The sequence below is a fragment of the Macrobrachium nipponense genome, chromosome 10 (assembly GCF_015104395.2).
Source record: "Macrobrachium nipponense isolate FS-2020 chromosome 10, ASM1510439v2, whole genome shotgun sequence".
Classification (NCBI taxonomy): Eukaryota; Metazoa; Arthropoda; class Malacostraca; order Decapoda; family Palaemonidae; genus Macrobrachium; species Macrobrachium nipponense.
This window is the reverse complement of record NC_087204.1, coordinates 27,534,657-27,553,256: the sequence shown is the minus strand read 5'-3', so window position 1 is coordinate 27,553,256 and position 18,600 is coordinate 27,534,657. Positions and strand designations below refer to the sequence as shown.

The 18,600-nt window shown below is 39.4% G+C and overlaps 1 protein-coding gene across 2 annotated transcripts in view; it reads left to right on the top strand.

Moving 5' to 3' along the window:
• The window catches only part of LOC135223504 (prenylcysteine oxidase 1-like), a 46,831-nt gene that overhangs the window by 21,829 nt on the left and 6,402 nt on the right, over positions 1-18,600 (top strand). The window contains exons 1-5 of one of the 2 annotated variants that reach the window (XM_064261947.1): positions 6,005-6,276; positions 14,867-14,986; positions 16,477-16,683; positions 16,912-17,295; positions 18,313-18,464. In XM_064261947.1, coding sequence (XP_064118017.1) covers positions 14,875-14,986; positions 16,477-16,683; positions 16,912-17,295; positions 18,313-18,464 — 855 coding nt within the window. In that variant the 5' untranslated portion in view covers positions 6,005-6,276; positions 14,867-14,874. Of the gene's footprint in view, positions 1-6,004; positions 6,277-14,866; positions 14,987-16,476; positions 16,684-16,911; positions 17,296-18,312; positions 18,465-18,600 lie in introns of those variants that run through there. The other variant, XM_064261948.1, reaches the window with a different exon arrangement.

Sequence of the window (18,600 nt, the reverse complement as noted above, 5' to 3'; positions counted from 1 at the left end):
AACCATTTTTCTGGAGACTTCAGTGCTGCTCTCCAGTAAGTAGTTATCTATATTCCTTTATCATTTATGTTTCACGAAAATGGTCTGGTAACACTGCAATGAAGCCTATTTGTCTTATAACGACAGACGTGAATGGTCAAGCTATTGGATGCCAATGCTCACATTTTCTAATCACTACTGTATACAATATTTTAATGATATACAAATAATAGTTCACATTACAAGTGAAATGAGTTATTAAATAAGTAAAAAAAATAGTGTAGCAACAGAGTGATAAAAATATCAATGGTGAAAATCTTATCAAGTCCTGATTAATCATAATCGTCACCCTTTGTTCCAGTCAGGTGTGGCTGCTGCTGCCTCAGGTGTATGCTGGAATCGAACTTTCGTTCATGGTAGATCATTATTAGGTGTCAATTTCAGAACATAATTATTTGAATGGAAACACGCTTTGGATTTACACAGTCCATCTATTGATAAAATAATGAGATTATAAACTGCAAATACCAAGACCTATAAATATAATTTCATAAAGGCAATCGTGATAGCCATTGACAGGTTACGATATGGAAGGCTTTGGGGAAAATTAGCAGACAACCAGATGTATAAAAGGAGCAAGTATATCTGATGTAGCACTCATATTATTTGTTATTCGAGCCACGTCTCACCAGAGTAGCCTACCGTAGATGGAAATTTCTCGAGTCATCCGAGTAACAACACCCCTTAACCACCTTGATGGTCTTTATATCAGTGGTAGATATGGTTGCACACCGATAAATTCCAGTCACTAAACCACTATCAAAGAGAATGACTTATTGGAATAACAGTGGTCACGACATCACTTAGGTACTAATAGCACTGCCTCTTTCTTCAAGTTAAACAACTTTAATTGAGTCTCTGTTGTTATTGTCAAACAATACAAATGAAATTGACAGAAAATAAACCCTACCACAGTTTAGTCTCTCGCTCATCATATCTAAGCACTGAATTTATCGGTGTACAACCATATCTGCCTCTGATATAAAGACCATCAAGGTGGTTGAATGATGTTATTCCCCGGACGAGGTCGAGAAATTTCCACCTATACGGTAGACTACTCTGGTGAGACGTGGCTCGAATAACAAATAAATATGAGTGCTACACCAAATATATTGGTTCCTTTATACATCTGGTTGTCTGTTAATCTTCCGCCAAAGCCTTCCGTCTCATAGCCTGTCAATGGCTATCACGATTGCCTTTATGAAATTATATCTATAGGTCTTGGTATTTGCGGTTTATAATCTTAATACTTTATAAAGAGATGGATTGTGTAAATCCAAAGCGTATTTCCATTCAAATAATTATGTTCTGAAACTGACACCTAATAATGATCTACCATGAACGAAAGTAGGATTCCAGCAAACGCCTGAGGCAACAACAGCCACGCCTGAATGGAACGAAGGTTGCCGATTATGATTAAATTGGAATGAATATGATTTTCACCATTGCTATTTTTATTACTTTGTTACTATACTATTTTTCTATTTGTTTAACAACAACTCATTTCACTTGTAATGTGAACTATTATTCGTATATCATTAACATATTGTCTACAGTAGTGATAAGAAAATATAAGCATTGGCATCCAATACCTGGACCATTCACATCCGTCGTTACAAGACAAACAGGCTTCATTGCTGTGTTACCAAACCATTATCATGAAACAGAAAGGGGCGGGGTAAAGGAATACTTTGAGGCAACTGTACTACATGTCCGTCTGCACCTGTCATTGTATAGTACCCAGCGATCGGCCAATAAAGCGTTGGCTACGGGCTGCTCCATGAGCAAGAGCCCGTGCTGGCATAATAAAAAATCATCAAGCAATAAAGTATCGGTACCCAGATACCTGTCAATCTGTGTCCTCACAATATCAGTAAATTGTACCTTGAATTGGGTTGTGTGACGTCACAGATTATGGTCGGTTTCATAAAAATACACCGGACCTGCGCGTGGTACTACTTGTTGTTTTCTAGAACTTGGTTTCTATATCGTGGGCACCAGTCTTTCCCACAGATGTTACAAGAACTCGTTCAGTATCGATGGTTATCGATCCAAGTGTTTTTTTTTATACTTTTCACTGAAAGCCTGGAATCCAAAAGAGAAAATGAATAAATGAATTATTCTTCCTCTGTAAAAGTGAAATCTTATCTAATACCGTCACAGATGTAACATTATAGAGTTAATTGTGCCTTCTATAACACTGCAACAACCATGTTTTATGACTTGGTCAAATGATATACCATATCGAGATGTGAGAGATACTAGAATTTTTTTTCTACCAATAAAGTTTGGACATTTCCAAGCAATGATAACTACTAAGTACTAGTAATATATTTTACCGAATTATTGTTATTTTTTAATCTTGGCTCCAAATATACACGATGTGAGGTGTGGACAAAGAGGCAGGTAGAAGTGTACTGACTTTATTACAGGTAAGGGAAATTCAAATATACAGCATGCGGGCGGAAATGTGGTATCCGACCCGCGAGAGTAAAAGTGGGTCGGCGAGACCCGATTTGTGTTTCTTGTGAGACATATAACAGAATATAGAAGTACATAAAATATGATCTTACAAGATATATACATTGGCGGAAAGCCCGCTGAATGCTCTCGAGGAGGGAAGTAAGAACAACGCGATTGTTGAATTATATACAGAGAAAATTGCGATAAGGTGTTGTCCTTACAAATACTCCCCCCCTAAGACAATAATTAGGGCGTAATTGTTGGATGATTTCTTAGTACTTCTGATCATTACGCGCGGAAGCGAGCGGGCCAGCGGAGGCGGCCTCGGGTGCTCGAGACCAGCTGCTGTGGTAGATCCTCGGCCTCGGAGTCCTCGGGGATTTTAGGGGACGGGATGCCTCCCCTGAGGTGACCCTCGTGGGGTTCGACCGTCTTCCGAGGGCGGCCGCGGCTACGACTGGGTGGTTTGGTGATCAATGGAGCCGCTTCTTTCCAAGGAAGAGTGAGGCGCCCTATGGAATCCGCGCCAACGTACTCTTCGTCCATAAGGAAAGCTAGTTTCAGTCGTTGATCATGACCCAGTCCTCATGACCATTTATGGATATGAAGTACGCCTTGTCGGTGCGTCGGAGGACGCGGAAGGGCCTCGGTAGGGTCTCGTTAGTGGTGGGCGGCAGGCGTCGTCCCTGATGAAGACGTGTTTGTAGGACGATAGGGCCTTCGGGAGGAAGTGTTTGGTTCTGTCAGAGAAGGTCTTGATGCAGGGCATGAATTTTCTGGCGGATTCCCGAAGTCTGGTGATGGAGACGTCGACGTCGTCAGTATTGGTTGGGAAGAACTCGCCTGGGACTGTCAATGGTTCCCCATATACCTTCTCCGCAGGTGATGCTTCGCCGTTCGCCTGAGGGGTGGTCCTGAGGCCGAGGAGGATCCACGGTAGTTGGCTCTTCCAATCCTCGCCGGTGCAGCGTGCCATTAGGGAAGCCTTGAGCGATCGGTGGACCCTCTCCACCATGCCATTAGCCGCTGGGTTGTAGGCGGTGGTGGCGTGTAGTGATGTCCCCATCAGGCGGGCCAGGGCGGTCCACAACTCCGACAGGAAAACGGGTCTGCGGTCCGTTGTGATCTCATCTGGCACTCCGAATCGACTGATCCAGCTGGCGAGAAGGGCTTCGGTGCATGCTTTGGTGGTTGCCTCCGACATCTGCGTCGCCTCAGGCCATCTGGTGGAGCGATCGATTATCGTCAGGAGGTATCTGGCGCCTTCCGACGGGGGCAGGGGACCCACGACGTCTACGTGAATGTGGCTGAATCTTCGTTTCGGCTGCGGGAATTCCCCCACGCCTGATTCTGTGTGCCGACTCACTTTACTTGTTTGGCAAGGAACGCAGGTCCTGGCCCACTCGAGGGAGTCCTTCCGAATTCCGTGCCAGATGAACTTCTCCGTCAGGAGGGGCATCGTCTTCCGGCCCGAAGGATGCGAGAGTCCATGTATGACGTCGAATATGGCTCTCCTTCGGGAAGCTGGAATCAGCGGGCGCTGGCGACCCGTGCTGATGTCGCAAGGAGCGTCGTGCCCGCGGGTCCGAAGGGCACGTCCTCCCACTTGAGGGCGGTGATAGCTGTGCGATATGCGGCAGTCTCCGGGTCGGCGGCCTGTTCTCGGGCGAGGTCTTTGTAATCGATCCCGAGGTGCACAGCGTTGATCTCTATCCTCGAGAGGGCGTCCGCCATGGGGTTCTTCTCGCCGGGAACGTAATGGATGGTGCAGCCAAACTCAGCGATGGCTGCCAGGTGCCTCTGTTGTCTTGCTCGACAGTGTCAGCTTTTTAGCTTTCTCCAATAGTTCGTCGTCGTGGAGGGTGTATGCGTCCGTTGTTAGCTGTCCTCGGACGTCTGGCTCGAGTTGCCGCAGGAATATTTCGCGGCTCAGGCAGATTTCCTTCTTCTTCCCATCGGGACCTACTTCGGGCAAGCGGACGAGGCCCATCACCGTGTCCCAGGCATCCTGTGGGTCGGCGCCTCGCATCGGGTTTGTAACTAGGTCGAGGGCGCGGGCAGCTTTCTCAGTGATGGGCGTGGGGTAGGCTGTCATGAGTCTTGTTTTTAATTCATTGAACGTGACAGGTTCGGTCGATGCTCGACCGGTCAGCCAGGGAGTTATTCGGTTGAATACCTCTGTCTGGAGGGCTGCTGTGACTAGGTCAGCCTGCAATACCTTGTCTGTGAGTCCCGCGACCCGGAATTGCCCTTCAGCTCGCATGAACCAGGCGGTTGGGTTCGTTGTTGTGAAGGGGGCCAATGACAGCTTGAGCGGCAGCTGTTTGCGAGACCGTCGTTGAGGCAGGGGAGGCCTGGGTCTCTCGCGCGGAACTGTCTGTGTCCATTGTCCTTTCTCACAAAACGGTTGACAGGGTCGTAAATGGCGGGCCAAACCGTTTGAGGAATGCCTGAACACACCTTGGGAAGGTATGCCGTATTTAGTCCGTTAGAGGCGTTGGTATTTTCCACAGTAGGAGCTTTCAGAGATCTAAACTGAGGCGCCGTGTGAGTCCGCTAAAGATCTCTGAAGGTGAGCGGCGGTAGTTAGAATCCCTTAATGGCTGGAGCCAAAACGCTTGGGTCACCGTATCCAAACACCGGGAGATCACCAGTTGTGAGGGGTGGACAAAGAGGCAGGTAGAAGTGTACTGACTTTATTGTTGTTTTGTTGTTTAGGATTAAGCTGGCTTTATGCCAGCACGGGCTCTTGCTCATAGAGCAGCCCGTAGGACTTTATTACAGGTAAGGGATACTTGTTGTTGTTTAGGATTAAGCTGGCTTTATGCCAGCACGGGCTCTTGCTCATAGAGCAGCCCGTAGGGTAAGGGATACAGGTAAGGGAAATTCAAATATACAGCATGCGGGCGGAAATGTGGTATCCGACCCGCGAGAGAGTAAAAGTAGGGTCGGCGAGACCCGATTTGTGTTTCTTGCGAGACATATAACATAGAATATAAAAGTACATAAAATATGATCTTACAAGATATATACATTGGCGGAAAGCTCGCTGAACGCTCTCGAGGAGGGAAGTAAGAACAACGCGATTGTTGAATTATATACAGAGAAAATTGCGATAAGGCGTTCTCCTTACACGCAGATATGGGTTTTCAAAAATATTCTTATGTCGATTAATTTACAGAACCGAAGGAAATATTCGGCGAGGACGAGAAAACTAATTTGTTCCGATGACATAACGACACTTAGAATGCGGAAACAGAGGAATTTATTTCTGGTGATTAGAAATTCATTTATCGATATAATGCGGTTCGGATCCCACAGCTGTAGGTCCCGTTGCCAAGTAACCAGTTGGTTCCAACTTCCTAGCCACGTAAAGAATATCAAATCCTTCGGGCCAGCTCTAGGAGAGCTATTAATCAGTTCAGTTGTCTGGTTAAACTATGATATACTGAACTTTTTTTTTCTTAAACGGTCGTTCGTTGGTTAGTTAGATTTAGCCAGTCTTGTTCAGGCACGGGCTCTTGCTTTTCAGCAGCTCGTAACTGATGACTAACCTGATATTCTGCTAAAGAAAAAATAAATAACAGGTTGGACAGGTGTAGTTTATGTTGTGAAACATGCAAAATGTCGTTCAATAGGTTGTCGTTCGATGATCAGCTGATTGATGTAAACAAAGGAGGAATGCAGCTGCACGAAAAGGATTCCCAGACCCGGTCAATCAGTGTCTCGTAGATGAGAACATCCCTTACCGTTTGCTTTACAATTTTAGTCGTCGTGAGTATAAATACTGATATTTTATTTTAATAAGTTAGGAGAGAAGAGTGAATTCTGTCGAATACACAAGATCAGAATACTCAGCTGACAATTTATAGCTAGGTGGTAATAAAGGGTCAAGGCTTATCGTAGGGTTATGTATTACTACCTACCTAGTAGCCTAATCTTGACGTACAGCCGAAGATAGTAGATGGTTATCCATATGATTAGTTTAATTAGACCACAAAGGCTCATTTCTAGGTTGTCGTGGGACTTATAGGGTAAAACATCAAAGCAGGCCACGCAGGCCAGCTACCATCAGTGCAAGCCACCCTCCGAAAAAGTACATTATAACGCGTCCTGACACCCGAGATGGGCATCAGTCGCGACTTGTTGTTGGTGAAACGGAGCTAAAGACCTCTACTCTCCTTTCGAAGTAAAGTATTTTCCCCGCAAAGTTAGAAATTAAGGCCAATTTTAAGATTTAAACAGATTTAAACAGAGGGTACTGAAATGGCGCCCACGGCAGTGGAAATCTCACCAAAAACGCGTTCAACATTTTTACTTACAACTCGAGGTATTTAGAAGATTGACGCCATCTCGATGTTTACGGAGTAGCTTGTGTCAATAAACTAACCATTTCCTGTGATAAATCCGCACACCACTTGTACCCCACACGCTGGAGCACTTTTAGCACACAATCGAAACACGATTTCTCATCAACAACAAGCCAGGCGTAAACACTGTTGGGGTAGAAGATGACGAGAAGCGTGCTCTTGGCTAATTTTTTAAATAAGTAGTAAAACATCAATATTTTACATATTTATGATGATTAATTGTTTGAAAATATTCGTTTATTGAAAAAGTAACTCGACTCTGACTCAAATTTAAGTAATTATTTTTCTGAATTAGAACGTTCTTTCAAGTTCTGTATTATGACGTCACGACATCTTGACTTTCGTACCTATTGTAAATAACTTGCTATACTCAACTGTCATTGCAGAACAGTTTACCAGTTATTCATGCAGATTGTTATCAGCTATACATGTAATTGTTATAATCGTAATGCGCAATATATATTCTTTTATTATTTACTTTTTGGATATATGAGATGTTTTACTGCTGGATTATCGCCGTAGTGTGACGCAATCGTTTTCGGTCCATGGGCTCTTGTCTGTTTTCGCACCATAAGAATTATGTGGGGCCGAATTTGCAATGACCAGAAAGTCGTTAAAAGAGGAAAGTTAGCATTGAGGGGCATATGTTTTGACTGAGAAAAATACAAATTTATTCAATAGCTAGCTTGTAAAAAATACTTGGTTATAAAAACTTGATTGACAACTAAGCAGCATGTCTACTATGGGTTTTCAGAGACAGTGCAAGCACGTTTTTGGGCAATACCTATTTCTGTAACGAACACTCTTAACAGAACGAGATTTTGCTATAGTGCATTTCACCCAGTGCCGTAATTTATAAGGGTATCGTGAATCACTAATCGTAAAGAATAACGACACTTGTCCTTGTACCAAGAGACAAAAACTCCATTATGCAGAAAATGGATACGAACACGCGTATAAAGCTCCACCTACCCTCTCACCCCCCCCCCGCCACCGCCTCCCTTTTCCTTCCCTTCATTTTGTCCTTCCTCCTCCTTCATCTCTCTCTCTCTCTCTCTCTCTCTCTCTCTCTCTCTCTCTCTCTCTCTCTCTCTCTCTCTCTTGCCATTCGGTATGTGTTGACCCTCCAAACTGGGTATAAGACTACACACAAAACGTTGAAATTGGTGAAATTAGGCTATGTATTGGAAGTATATACATAAATATTAAAGCAATTTTATCATTATTGCCATTACTATGACAACTAGAATTCATGGAAACAGTTTAATAACCTGTTAAGCGTCACCCCACGTAATAATACGTTTACCGCGATCTACTCGGTAGCGCCTTCAACGGGATATTACGTTCAAGACTTTAACTGTGCTTGTCAAGCCGTCAGCCCGTAATAATACGTTTACTCGTATAGAAAGTGTAGGAACATCATTTGGTAACATCTCAGCACATGGGAAACTTATTTCCAGCCTGGCAACTCTTTCCTGGTGGTCCGCTTATGCTAGAAAACTGCCTGTCCCTGTTTGGTTTTCTTTCAATACGCTTCGGGCGTTTATCGAGACAAATTGGATTTCGCGTCTTTCACAATGAATGTCCCAAAGAGGAGGCATATTTCTTTAGTTGAGATCAATCAAATACTAGATGATGGAGTGTGATATTGATAACCTATTTGATGATTGAGAGCTCTAGTTTCTGAATCCTCCAGTGATGATCAACAAAACTTTTCTTCCAATTGCGGGAGTGAAGATGACTTTCTTTGCCGAGTGACTGGACTCCGAGAGAGAGAGAGAGAGAGAGAGAGAGAGAGAGAGAGAGAGAGAGAGAGAGAGAGAGAGAGAATTTCCTACAGTTAATTACAGTATGAATAACAAGCATAATTCAATATTAACTTTGAAAAACTATCATCAGTGCTATGATCGCTGATTACAAAAAAAGCGTGACGGTACGTTAGCAGCGAGCTCATCAGGGCGGACGCTTAACAGGATAATGGAACGGCGTATGTGTGAAGCCTCCACTAATGTGGCAACGATGATTTTGCCATTCTTAGCATGCAAACATTAAAGCATGCAAACATTAAAGGTTACATTTATTTCTGGCATACGATTATTTAAGAAATTCAAAATACTAATAAAGACTGAAATCAATGAAAAGTGCTAGCAAAAACAAAAAAGCAAAAAAAAAAAAAAAAAACGTAGTCGTTCCTCTATGCACTTTTCCGTATTCGTTCCTCTATGGTTTTCGGCAGCCAGATGTACGAAAACGTTAGAAACATTTGATTTTATCTACGTTAGAAAATATCTGTAATTTTTTCGGGGTAATTTGGTTGCAAAAAAGGGATAATATACATGAATTAAATCAAAATTTTTAAATAACAATGTAAATTTAAACTAATAACGAGTAAAGTAAACAGTTTAGGGAATAAAACTTTGCAGTTTCGTCGTCTGTCGTCGTCTGTCGTCGTCTGCTATTTGTAATTGTGTTTATGGCGCGCGCGCTTAGAAACCAGGAACAGCAACGGGTTTAAAGTGCAATGTGGAGTGAACTGAGACCAAAATGTGTATAATAACAATCAAATAAGCACTGTGGAGTTTCAGTTGTGATGGCAGTAAGGATAAAAACCGCCGATTACAAGGTAAGAATGAATTCAGTTCCAACCATAACCCCGGGAATAACAAGTTTCATACTTTCTATATAGGCAACAAAATGTTGTTTATTGTGCTGATTACAACTGCAATCTTGAGTTAGATCAATAAACGTTTACATACATACGCTAACATTGTTCAATGAGTGCTGGGAAGGCCTGGGAAAGATGGTGTCCGTCACTGATGAGAACCGTCCATGAAAAACGTAGCCGCCATATTGGATCAAACTGCCTTGAAAACATATTTTACGAAGAGCTCACATGCTTATTTTAGTTTCGTATGGGGCTTTCATATATCAGATATGTTGACGAAACTTCAGTCTTTTAAATGGTATGCTTAGAGTTGCAATTGTATTCATGTTTCACCAATTAAATATCGAGTGAATAAGACCGTCTACCGTGATGAGGGTTGGCCTGTACTGATGTTCCCCCTAGTACCTAAAATACAGGATACTACTACCTCTACTAGCTATACCTAGGTGGGCTATATTACCTATACTAATGGTTGGTGAAGCTATATGGTAAGCGATACCGACCTAACCTACCTATCTCTCCTAAATCGTTACGGCAAGTCTGTTAGAGAAGGATACAGCAATTTATGAATATAAGTTTGGTACTTTTAACCCTAAAATCTTATCAATCACATGGGGTTTGGGGGAGTTCACGACTTATTTTGGGGCTTTTGGGGCGGGGGGAGGAAAGGTTGGGGGTTTACAAAGTTAATACACACCTCCCCAACCAGCCAAGTCAGGGCTTTTGGTGTGTTTTAATAATTTTCATTGTTGGAAACCTGTCGTAGTGATTCCCTAACTCCTGGGCCTAACCTGTATTTAGCAGTTTTTTTTTTTTTTTTTTTTTTTTTTGTTTTTTTTTTTTTTTTTTTTTTTTTTTTTTTAGAGAACACAGGTAAAATTGCATCAGCCTTATCAGTCAAATTTATGAAAACACCACAGAAGCTACCTAGCCTAGTGAATAAACTTATGATTGATGTTTGTAATTTTTAACAGCAACAAACAGGAAAAACAAAAAAATTAAAGTATGGACATTGTAATTTCTGTGATAGCCTAGGTGTACATTAAACCTATACGTAGTAACATTGTTCCTCAAGAACACCCTAGTTATCAAAAAAAAAAAAAAAAAAAAAAAAAAAAAAAAAAAAAATGGTAAATGTCACTTTGAACAATTTGACCCTCATTTCTGCTGCAAATGCTTGGTTAACCCATAACTTCCACCCCCGACCTGATTACCCCAACCCCCATTAACCCATATACCCCTCCACCCGATCTTTGGTTAACCCTAACTTCCACCCCAGTCTTGGTTAACCCATAACTTCCACCCCAGATCCTGATTAACCCATAACTTCCACCCCAGATCTTGGTTAACCCATAACTTCCACCCCAGATTTAACTATACATATAGGGATTTGTATCACAGTTTGGAACTACAATTTGTTGGTACGGTAAAACAAAACTAGTAAAATAACCCAATTTCTCTTGCCTACCTTAGCCTAGCCTGACCTAACCTGGTAGGGGCACCATAAATTGTAGAGTGAAATATTGTCTAGGAAAGCTTCATTGCCTAAAGTAATCTTACTTAGAACATCATGTACTACCTGAGGAAAGCCCCTCCCAAACCACCACTTCTAAATTGTAGAAAATTATTGTGTTTCATGTACAATTACTACCTAATTAATTGCTGTTGTCAGAATCCTTACAGCACCAATTATATTTTTTTTTATATGGAATTTTTTCAGGCTCTTTGGTTACTTCACTGTGCTTGCAAACAGTAATTCATTAACAATTTTGATAAAGCAACGTTATTCCTCAACACCAGTGGTTCCCAAACTAAGGGGCTCGTGAGGAGGATATAAGGGGTGCATGAAGTTATCTGCTAAAAAATATTTGTTTAATTAGAATAATAAAATCATTCAAAGAACAAACAAATAGTTACTTAGAAAAATGTCTCTGGAATGTGGAATGTACTATTATTTGTTTGAGGGGCTTTCATTATTAAACTTTAATACAAACAGAAATCTGTTTTCCTGAACAATGCTAAAAAATAAATGCAAGAATCATTTCATATGAACAAAAGAGGTAGTGGGGGCGTGCAGGTCCACTGGAAGCAAAAAAGGGGCGTCAGGTAAGATAGTTTGGGAACCACTGTTCTACATGTTCATTTATATAAAGTTTTTGATTGATTCCTTGAAAAAATCCAATTGAGTTTTTGAAAAATGTGCATATCAGCCAAACAAAACAATAAAGGAATTATAGATCATAAGTTGAGACAGGAAAACCATTTTTTAATTGGTTAATGGCAGTTGTTATCATATGAAAAAGATGGACAGAGGGTAGCACATTAGAACTGAATATGATGTGAAGAATTCTCAAGAATAATTTGCAACATATGCCAGCAAAAGAAGGCAATTTGTCATGACCAGCCAATAGTACTGTGGTAACTACATTGTCAATGAATTTGATATTTATTAACCCCTTCTTTACCGGGTGGGTGAGCAGAATGTAAACATTGTGTTCGCTGCCGAACTGAATCTCTCGGTAGTGACTCGAGTTTGGAGGGGTGCCCATCGTAAAAATATTTGCCAAAAATACACTAATCAAGACAGGCTAATGAAATTATCAGGTATTATTAGCACTATAATAACGCATATTCTCTGTTAGTTTTATCATCCTACAGGGAAAATAAATGATTTTATGAAAAAAAAATGTGAAACTCAGTGTCCCTTGTACAAGGGACACTGGTGGTCGGTGAGAAAACTACGGTCTTGAATAGAAATTCGGTCTTACAGAATGTTGGTATATTGCACCTGGAACATGCACATAAAGTATTATCAAAATAGAACAGTAAATAAGCACGTAATAACAAAAAAAAAAAAAGAGCAAAAACTAAAGCGAAAGCCCCGCCAATAAATATGGAAATCGCAAATTTTATAGTATATCTTTCAAAAATTGGGCGATGTCATTTTCTACGTTTTCTAAGATTAGTTTCATCACAGAAAACAACTTTAGGGGTATTAGGGGTATCTAAACTAATTTTTCAAGTTTCTTGTCCTCAGAAAAAATCGCTTTTTTGCTTTTTCTCTGGTTTGTTTTTTTATATATAAAGTTACTATAAGGCTTTATTTCTACCTTCATTTATCTGGTGTTCATATCTTTTATTTGTAAAATGTAATAAGTGAATAAATAAATAAATACAGTAAATGATGATACAACTGGTTTTTTACTTGGGTAGAAGTTATTACATGTTTACGCTTGTCTGGTTTTGTGATTTTTTGTTGAGACGCAGTTCATCTGTCACCTACACACTACTATAAGCAGTAATAATACTATTTTTTTGGGTTCATCATACGTCTGGCATCGTGTCATACTGTTTATTTTGCTCCAAACTCTTCAAACCGAAATTACAGAATGATTGGAAGTCCCTATCTGAAAAGAGGAGTTTTGGTGGTACTATGCGTACCACCTTTATGCACCCGGTGCGGTATAGTAGACTTCAATGGTGGTACCCACCTACCTCCAAACAAACTTTCGGTAATGAAGAGGTTAAAATGTAACAAAATACTCTACAAAAATATCATTACACTTGAGCTTTGAAAGTTCAGATTAGTACAGTATATGGTGCCAATCCTCAGTAGACATTGAAGACATTCAGAAAAAGCAGGAATTTCACTAGTCTAATATTTGTGTTGAGGCATGTTGTGCAGCAGTGTGTGGATGTAAAAACCCCCATCCAATAGCTCTTGTAGGATATGGGATGGTGTTGACGATCCTGAAGGCCAATATAATGGAAGGTCTTGTGTCATTGTCGCATTCCAGTTAAACAAGTTAAGCTAATTGAAATTATCCAAGAACGAAATAGATGTAAAGGTATTGTGGATTGTCAGATTAATTTTCAGTAAATAGTGGCTGCTACAAGGGAATGTTATTTTACCCTTTTTATTTGCCCTTCTCATAGATTTTATAACGAAAAAGTGGTCAGAGATGGAAGAAAAGGTTTAGATTTGAGTAATACTGAAAAGTGGACAGACTTAGAATGTGCAGGTGATGCTACGTTAATCTGCAAAACACCACAAGATTCACAAAGCTTTCTTAACAGAATACTACTACATACCTTATACATGTAGAGAGATGGGAGCCAAAATAAGTCTTAAGAAAAAGAGAATTAATGAGAACAGCGTACAACTATGCGTAAAGAGATGGAATGACTTGATAGGATAAAGGATTTATGAGGTAAATCTTTCAAAATGGAGACAGTGATATTCTAAGGAAATATTAGCCCAATAGAGTTAAATTTTCCATCACTCTATGTTTGTATTGTATACATGTGAATATGTCAAAAACACATGATGCCATGGAATTTTAAATGGTCAACTTTGTGTAACATTGAAGATGGTTTTACTTTTACCAGACCTTAGGGCTCAAACTTTTACTGAACTGGTCACCCAATATATTCCTAAATAAAATAAAATTCATCTTTGAGTAAGATTTTAGAGAATTCCTCGTCTTAATAGGTCAGTTGTATGTTTCAAATTGTGTTACATTCCAATGTCTGAGAAAAGAATTATTGGATCACCTGAAGATTAGCGACCCCTAATACCTCTCTTGAAGAAAATCGACCCCAATATTTTCCTGCTGAAGAAAATCGACCCCAATATTTTCCTGCTGAAGAAAAGCGACCCCTGCTTGTTGGTGTCTCCAATCTTCAGGTGACCGACTTTAGAAAAGAAGAGAAAAAATATAGATATATATTCATTAAAAACTACTTTATTAAACATTTGTTAAAAACACAAATTTAGACAAACAAACAATCAATAGTTAATTAAAAGCGTATTGTCTTGCAATTTTAGTACAAAAATAATAAAACCTATTGTAACCCCTGTGGCTAGCGCGCACAGTGCAACATTACCTCTTGCCAGAACATACCGAGCTTGCCAAGAATCTTTAAATATGCGGATAAGGCGCGAAGCGCCGTCCCGCCACGGCCTTACTGTAACCCCTTTTAATTCCTCACCTTAAGAAAAGCAACCCCAATACGTATTTTCCACCTGAAGAAAAGCGACCCCAACATGTGTTGGGGTCGCTTTTCTTCAGGTGATCCAAATTATTATATCCTTACTAGAATTTTTTCATAAACTAATAATTTGTGCTGAAAAAGTATTTGTTGTTCTAGCTTGCTGGAAATTTCAAAAGCTTTTGATTCATAGGTAAAATATGTTACTTTGGTTTTAATATTATTTTCAAATTATTATTGTTAAATTCCTTATTCATATGTTGTTTAATTTTCCATTGTATTTAAAATGATGATAAGGAATATGGATTTCTTAACCTTTATTTTCTTATATTTACAGAATTTGTAATGATGCTCAACATTCCAAGACTATTTGTTTTTGGTTTAATAACTGTAGTAAGAAGATCATGTGCTTTTCTGGAGAATACTGACAAAGAAGTTACAGAACCTCCCAAAATTGGTGAGTAATATATAATGCATTTAATTGGCAAAAACATTGTACACCAGTGGTGAAGTAAGCTCTCTCTCTCTCTCTCTCTCTCTCTCTCTCTCTCTCTCTCTCTCTCTCTCTCTCTCTCTCTCTCTCTCTCTCTCTCTCTCTCTCTCTCTCTCTCCTACATTTCCACTTTACAAGGCAGTACACACATGTATATTTTTGGTGTGTGTGGTTAGTTATTGTAATAAAAGTGGTTCGTCTGAAATTTTATATTTGTCCTAGGTACAGTATACCTTGAATTGTCTAATGATACCTACTTTCTAAAGGCATTATTCTCACCCATTCCGCTTAGCCAAATCCTCATTTTCTTCCTGTGTCCTGCAGTTTGTCATTTTGCACATTCCATTGCATCCCACTTTTGTAGACCATTTAGTGTAACTTTCTAGCAGGCTTTGTTCCATTGGAAAGCATGGTGAGGCTAAATTTCTTATGTTTGTTGAAGCTGAATTCGAAGAAGGAGCATTATGCCTTAGAGTTCATAGTTTTTGTTTGAATAGGTGCTGGAGAAAAGGCAGAGAAAAATTCTTAAGATTGAGTTGTCAGTTTGGCCTTGTGTCAGAGAGATCAACAGCAGTAGTTTTTATACTGGAGCAGCAGCAGAAAAAGTACCATGTAGCAGGATCTTGAAAAGGCATTAGATAAAGTAAATGGGCATTTCAAAGACAGTGTTGTTTCTATATCATAACATTAGATCTAGAGTGAATACAATTGCTGGTACGGTAGAAGAATCATGACGTAAATGCTGGTGCTCATTATGGGTCAGCGCTGAGCCCTATTCTGTTTATCTTAGTAATGGAAGAAGCTGGAATAGTGTGCAGTAAAATGAACCCCTGGGAGTTGAAGAGGAGAGGACTGAAAATCAAAGTAAACAAAACTGTGTATGTGGCTGGAATGGAGCAGAGAAAAAGTAAAATAAGTTAGTGGCTATGAAGTTATTGTGGGAAAGGTGGGGGTATGAACTGCATACCAATTGTAACAATGGTGTCAGAGGAGGTTCTCATGATTTTAAAATACAGTATATGAAGTAAGAGATTTTTTGACACATGAAATGTATTAAAAGAGCAAATAAGGAAGACAGGTAAGTTGAGAATCCTGTCTTGATGGATGGGAAGGTCTTACAAGAGGTATCTCTGTCATCTTAAAGACATCGGACTGTTAAGCAGAAGTTGAGAGTGCAATAACTGAAAATTGTATAGATAATTAGACCGCTTGTAAATGTCCCATTAGTAGAGAGCAGATAACTACAATGAGTACAAAAATCTTGGGAATATTTTAGGCAGCAGAAACATGGCCACAGACAGAGAATAAAGATTTTGTAGTTTAGTCATCTAAGGCATGAATCTGTACTGTAGCAAGGGAGGCTTACAGGTTGTATAGCTTGTACAAACACAGATGTAGTGTGTTAGGGAAAAAGATGAGAATGATTTTACACTAATTTTGAATTATTTTCACAGCCATCATTGGAGGTGGTATAGGAGGCACTTCAGCTTCTTATTTTCTTAGTGAACTCTTTGGAGATGATGCCATACTAGACCTTTATGAAGCTGATACGATAGGGGGTAGACTTGCAACTATTCCCATAGGTGAACGTAAATATGAAGTTGGAGGGAGTATTATTCATCCTAAGAATGAATACATGGTGAAATTTGCTTCTAAATTTGGTAAGTATGTATTCCATGACAAAACTAGTTTAATTTGTGTAAACATTCTTTTAATTGTATCTTACATAAACTTATTAAAAACTGCCTGATTTTAAACTGCCACTTTATTAGATTCAGCCAGAATAGTACTGTATTTTATCAATTTTCATATAGTGTAAGAATGATCTTTTATTTCGCAGAAAATGTCTTTGGATGGTGTTATGTGTGTTTTGTATGTATTTATTTCAGGGCTTGCAAAGAGAGCTGAATGTTCAAGTCGTATGGGACTCTTCAATGGTGAGGAGTATGTATTCAAAGACAGTGACTGGTCATTTGTGACAATTATGAAGCTGTTGTGGAGGTATGGGTTAGATGCGTATCGTCTTGAAGAGTTAACCGAAAGTATGCTTGGAAGTTTTGGCAAGATCTATAGACTTCAAGAGGAAGGCCATGCCTATGAGGATGTTGGGTCACTTCTGAGTGCGATGGACCCTACATTTCTCAAGATGACGCATTCACCAACTGCTTCCTGGTTAAAAGGACTTGGGTTTCATGACCTCATGATTAACGAACTAGTGATGGCCGTGACTCAGTGCAACTATGGGCAAACTCCTGACATCCAAGCATTTGTAGGTAAGGTGTTCTTGTATGGTATTTAAGGATGACAGTTCTGTATACACAACTACAATCTCTTGCTTTACTGTATATATTATGCAGGGATTTTAACTACAAGTACCCTGCAAAAGTATGTTTGTAATTCTTCAGGCCTAGCCATCACCATTTATATGTAGTTTAGTTTCTCAGAACTGTAAGAATGATTCCATGCTGCTCTTGGATTTTCCTGTGGGACATACTCTAAATGGCACTTAAGAAGGGGAGTTTCTGTCTTTTGATTGAAGGGATTTTCTTCAAATTTATACCACTTATTCTACAATTAATAATGAAAATTCTCATGTGGGGAAATTTAGAAATTAGACCTTTGCATTCATTTATTTTGCAGTTTAAAAAAAATCATGTCACTTTAAAAAAATAATATGCAAAAATAAAAAAAAGTATATAAGTAATTACACTACACTGTATAAAAAGTTTCATTGAATTTGATTCAGTCTTTTGGAGAAATGAGCATTTAAATGTGAAAAATGTAAGTTTTGAGAAAACAGCAAATTAGTTTTGAAAAATCTTAAGTTTTGAGAAAATGGCAAAAAATAAGTTTTGTATTTTCTAGAATCCAGTGGGAATCAGGACATCTTGAGCAAGTTATCATTATATCTGTTTTCTCTATGAGATAGTAGTGACCGACAATATTTTTGTGTAAATTTTTTTTGACACTACACGATTTTGTACAACTTGTCATTCACAGTGCCATAGAAGCAATGAAAAAATTGCCCATGAACAATCTAAACATTTATTAAGCAGTGATGTTTCAAGATATGTTTAGTATTTGCTCCATGGAAAAACGGCCCAAAACAGTGTATTCAAACTTCATCCTATCCAGGATTATTCATACAGATTTTTGTACTTTTTTAAAAATTTGTCGTTCACTGCCATGCAAACAAACAAAATTCTCCATGAGTCAATTTTAAAAAATTTTTTTTAGCAATAACATTTCAAGAATGAATATAGGTTGCATGATTTAATTCTGATTTTTAGGAGCAATATCTGTAGCTGGAGCAGATTCAGATCTGTGGGCTGTTGATGGAGGAAATCGAAGAGTACCAGAGGAATTATTGAAAGCTTCTCGGGCTGCCTTGTTGAAACGATTAGTCACCGAGATTTCTTTTAAAGAAGATGGCAGGTTTACAGTAAGTCCTGAAAGCTTTCCCATTTTTTTAATGGATATGAATGTTTGTATATTCAGGCTGATTGTTAGCAGCATTGGGTTGCTGGGAATTGGATGTTCAGCGTTTAGATTGATATGATGATTAGAGAAATTTAATA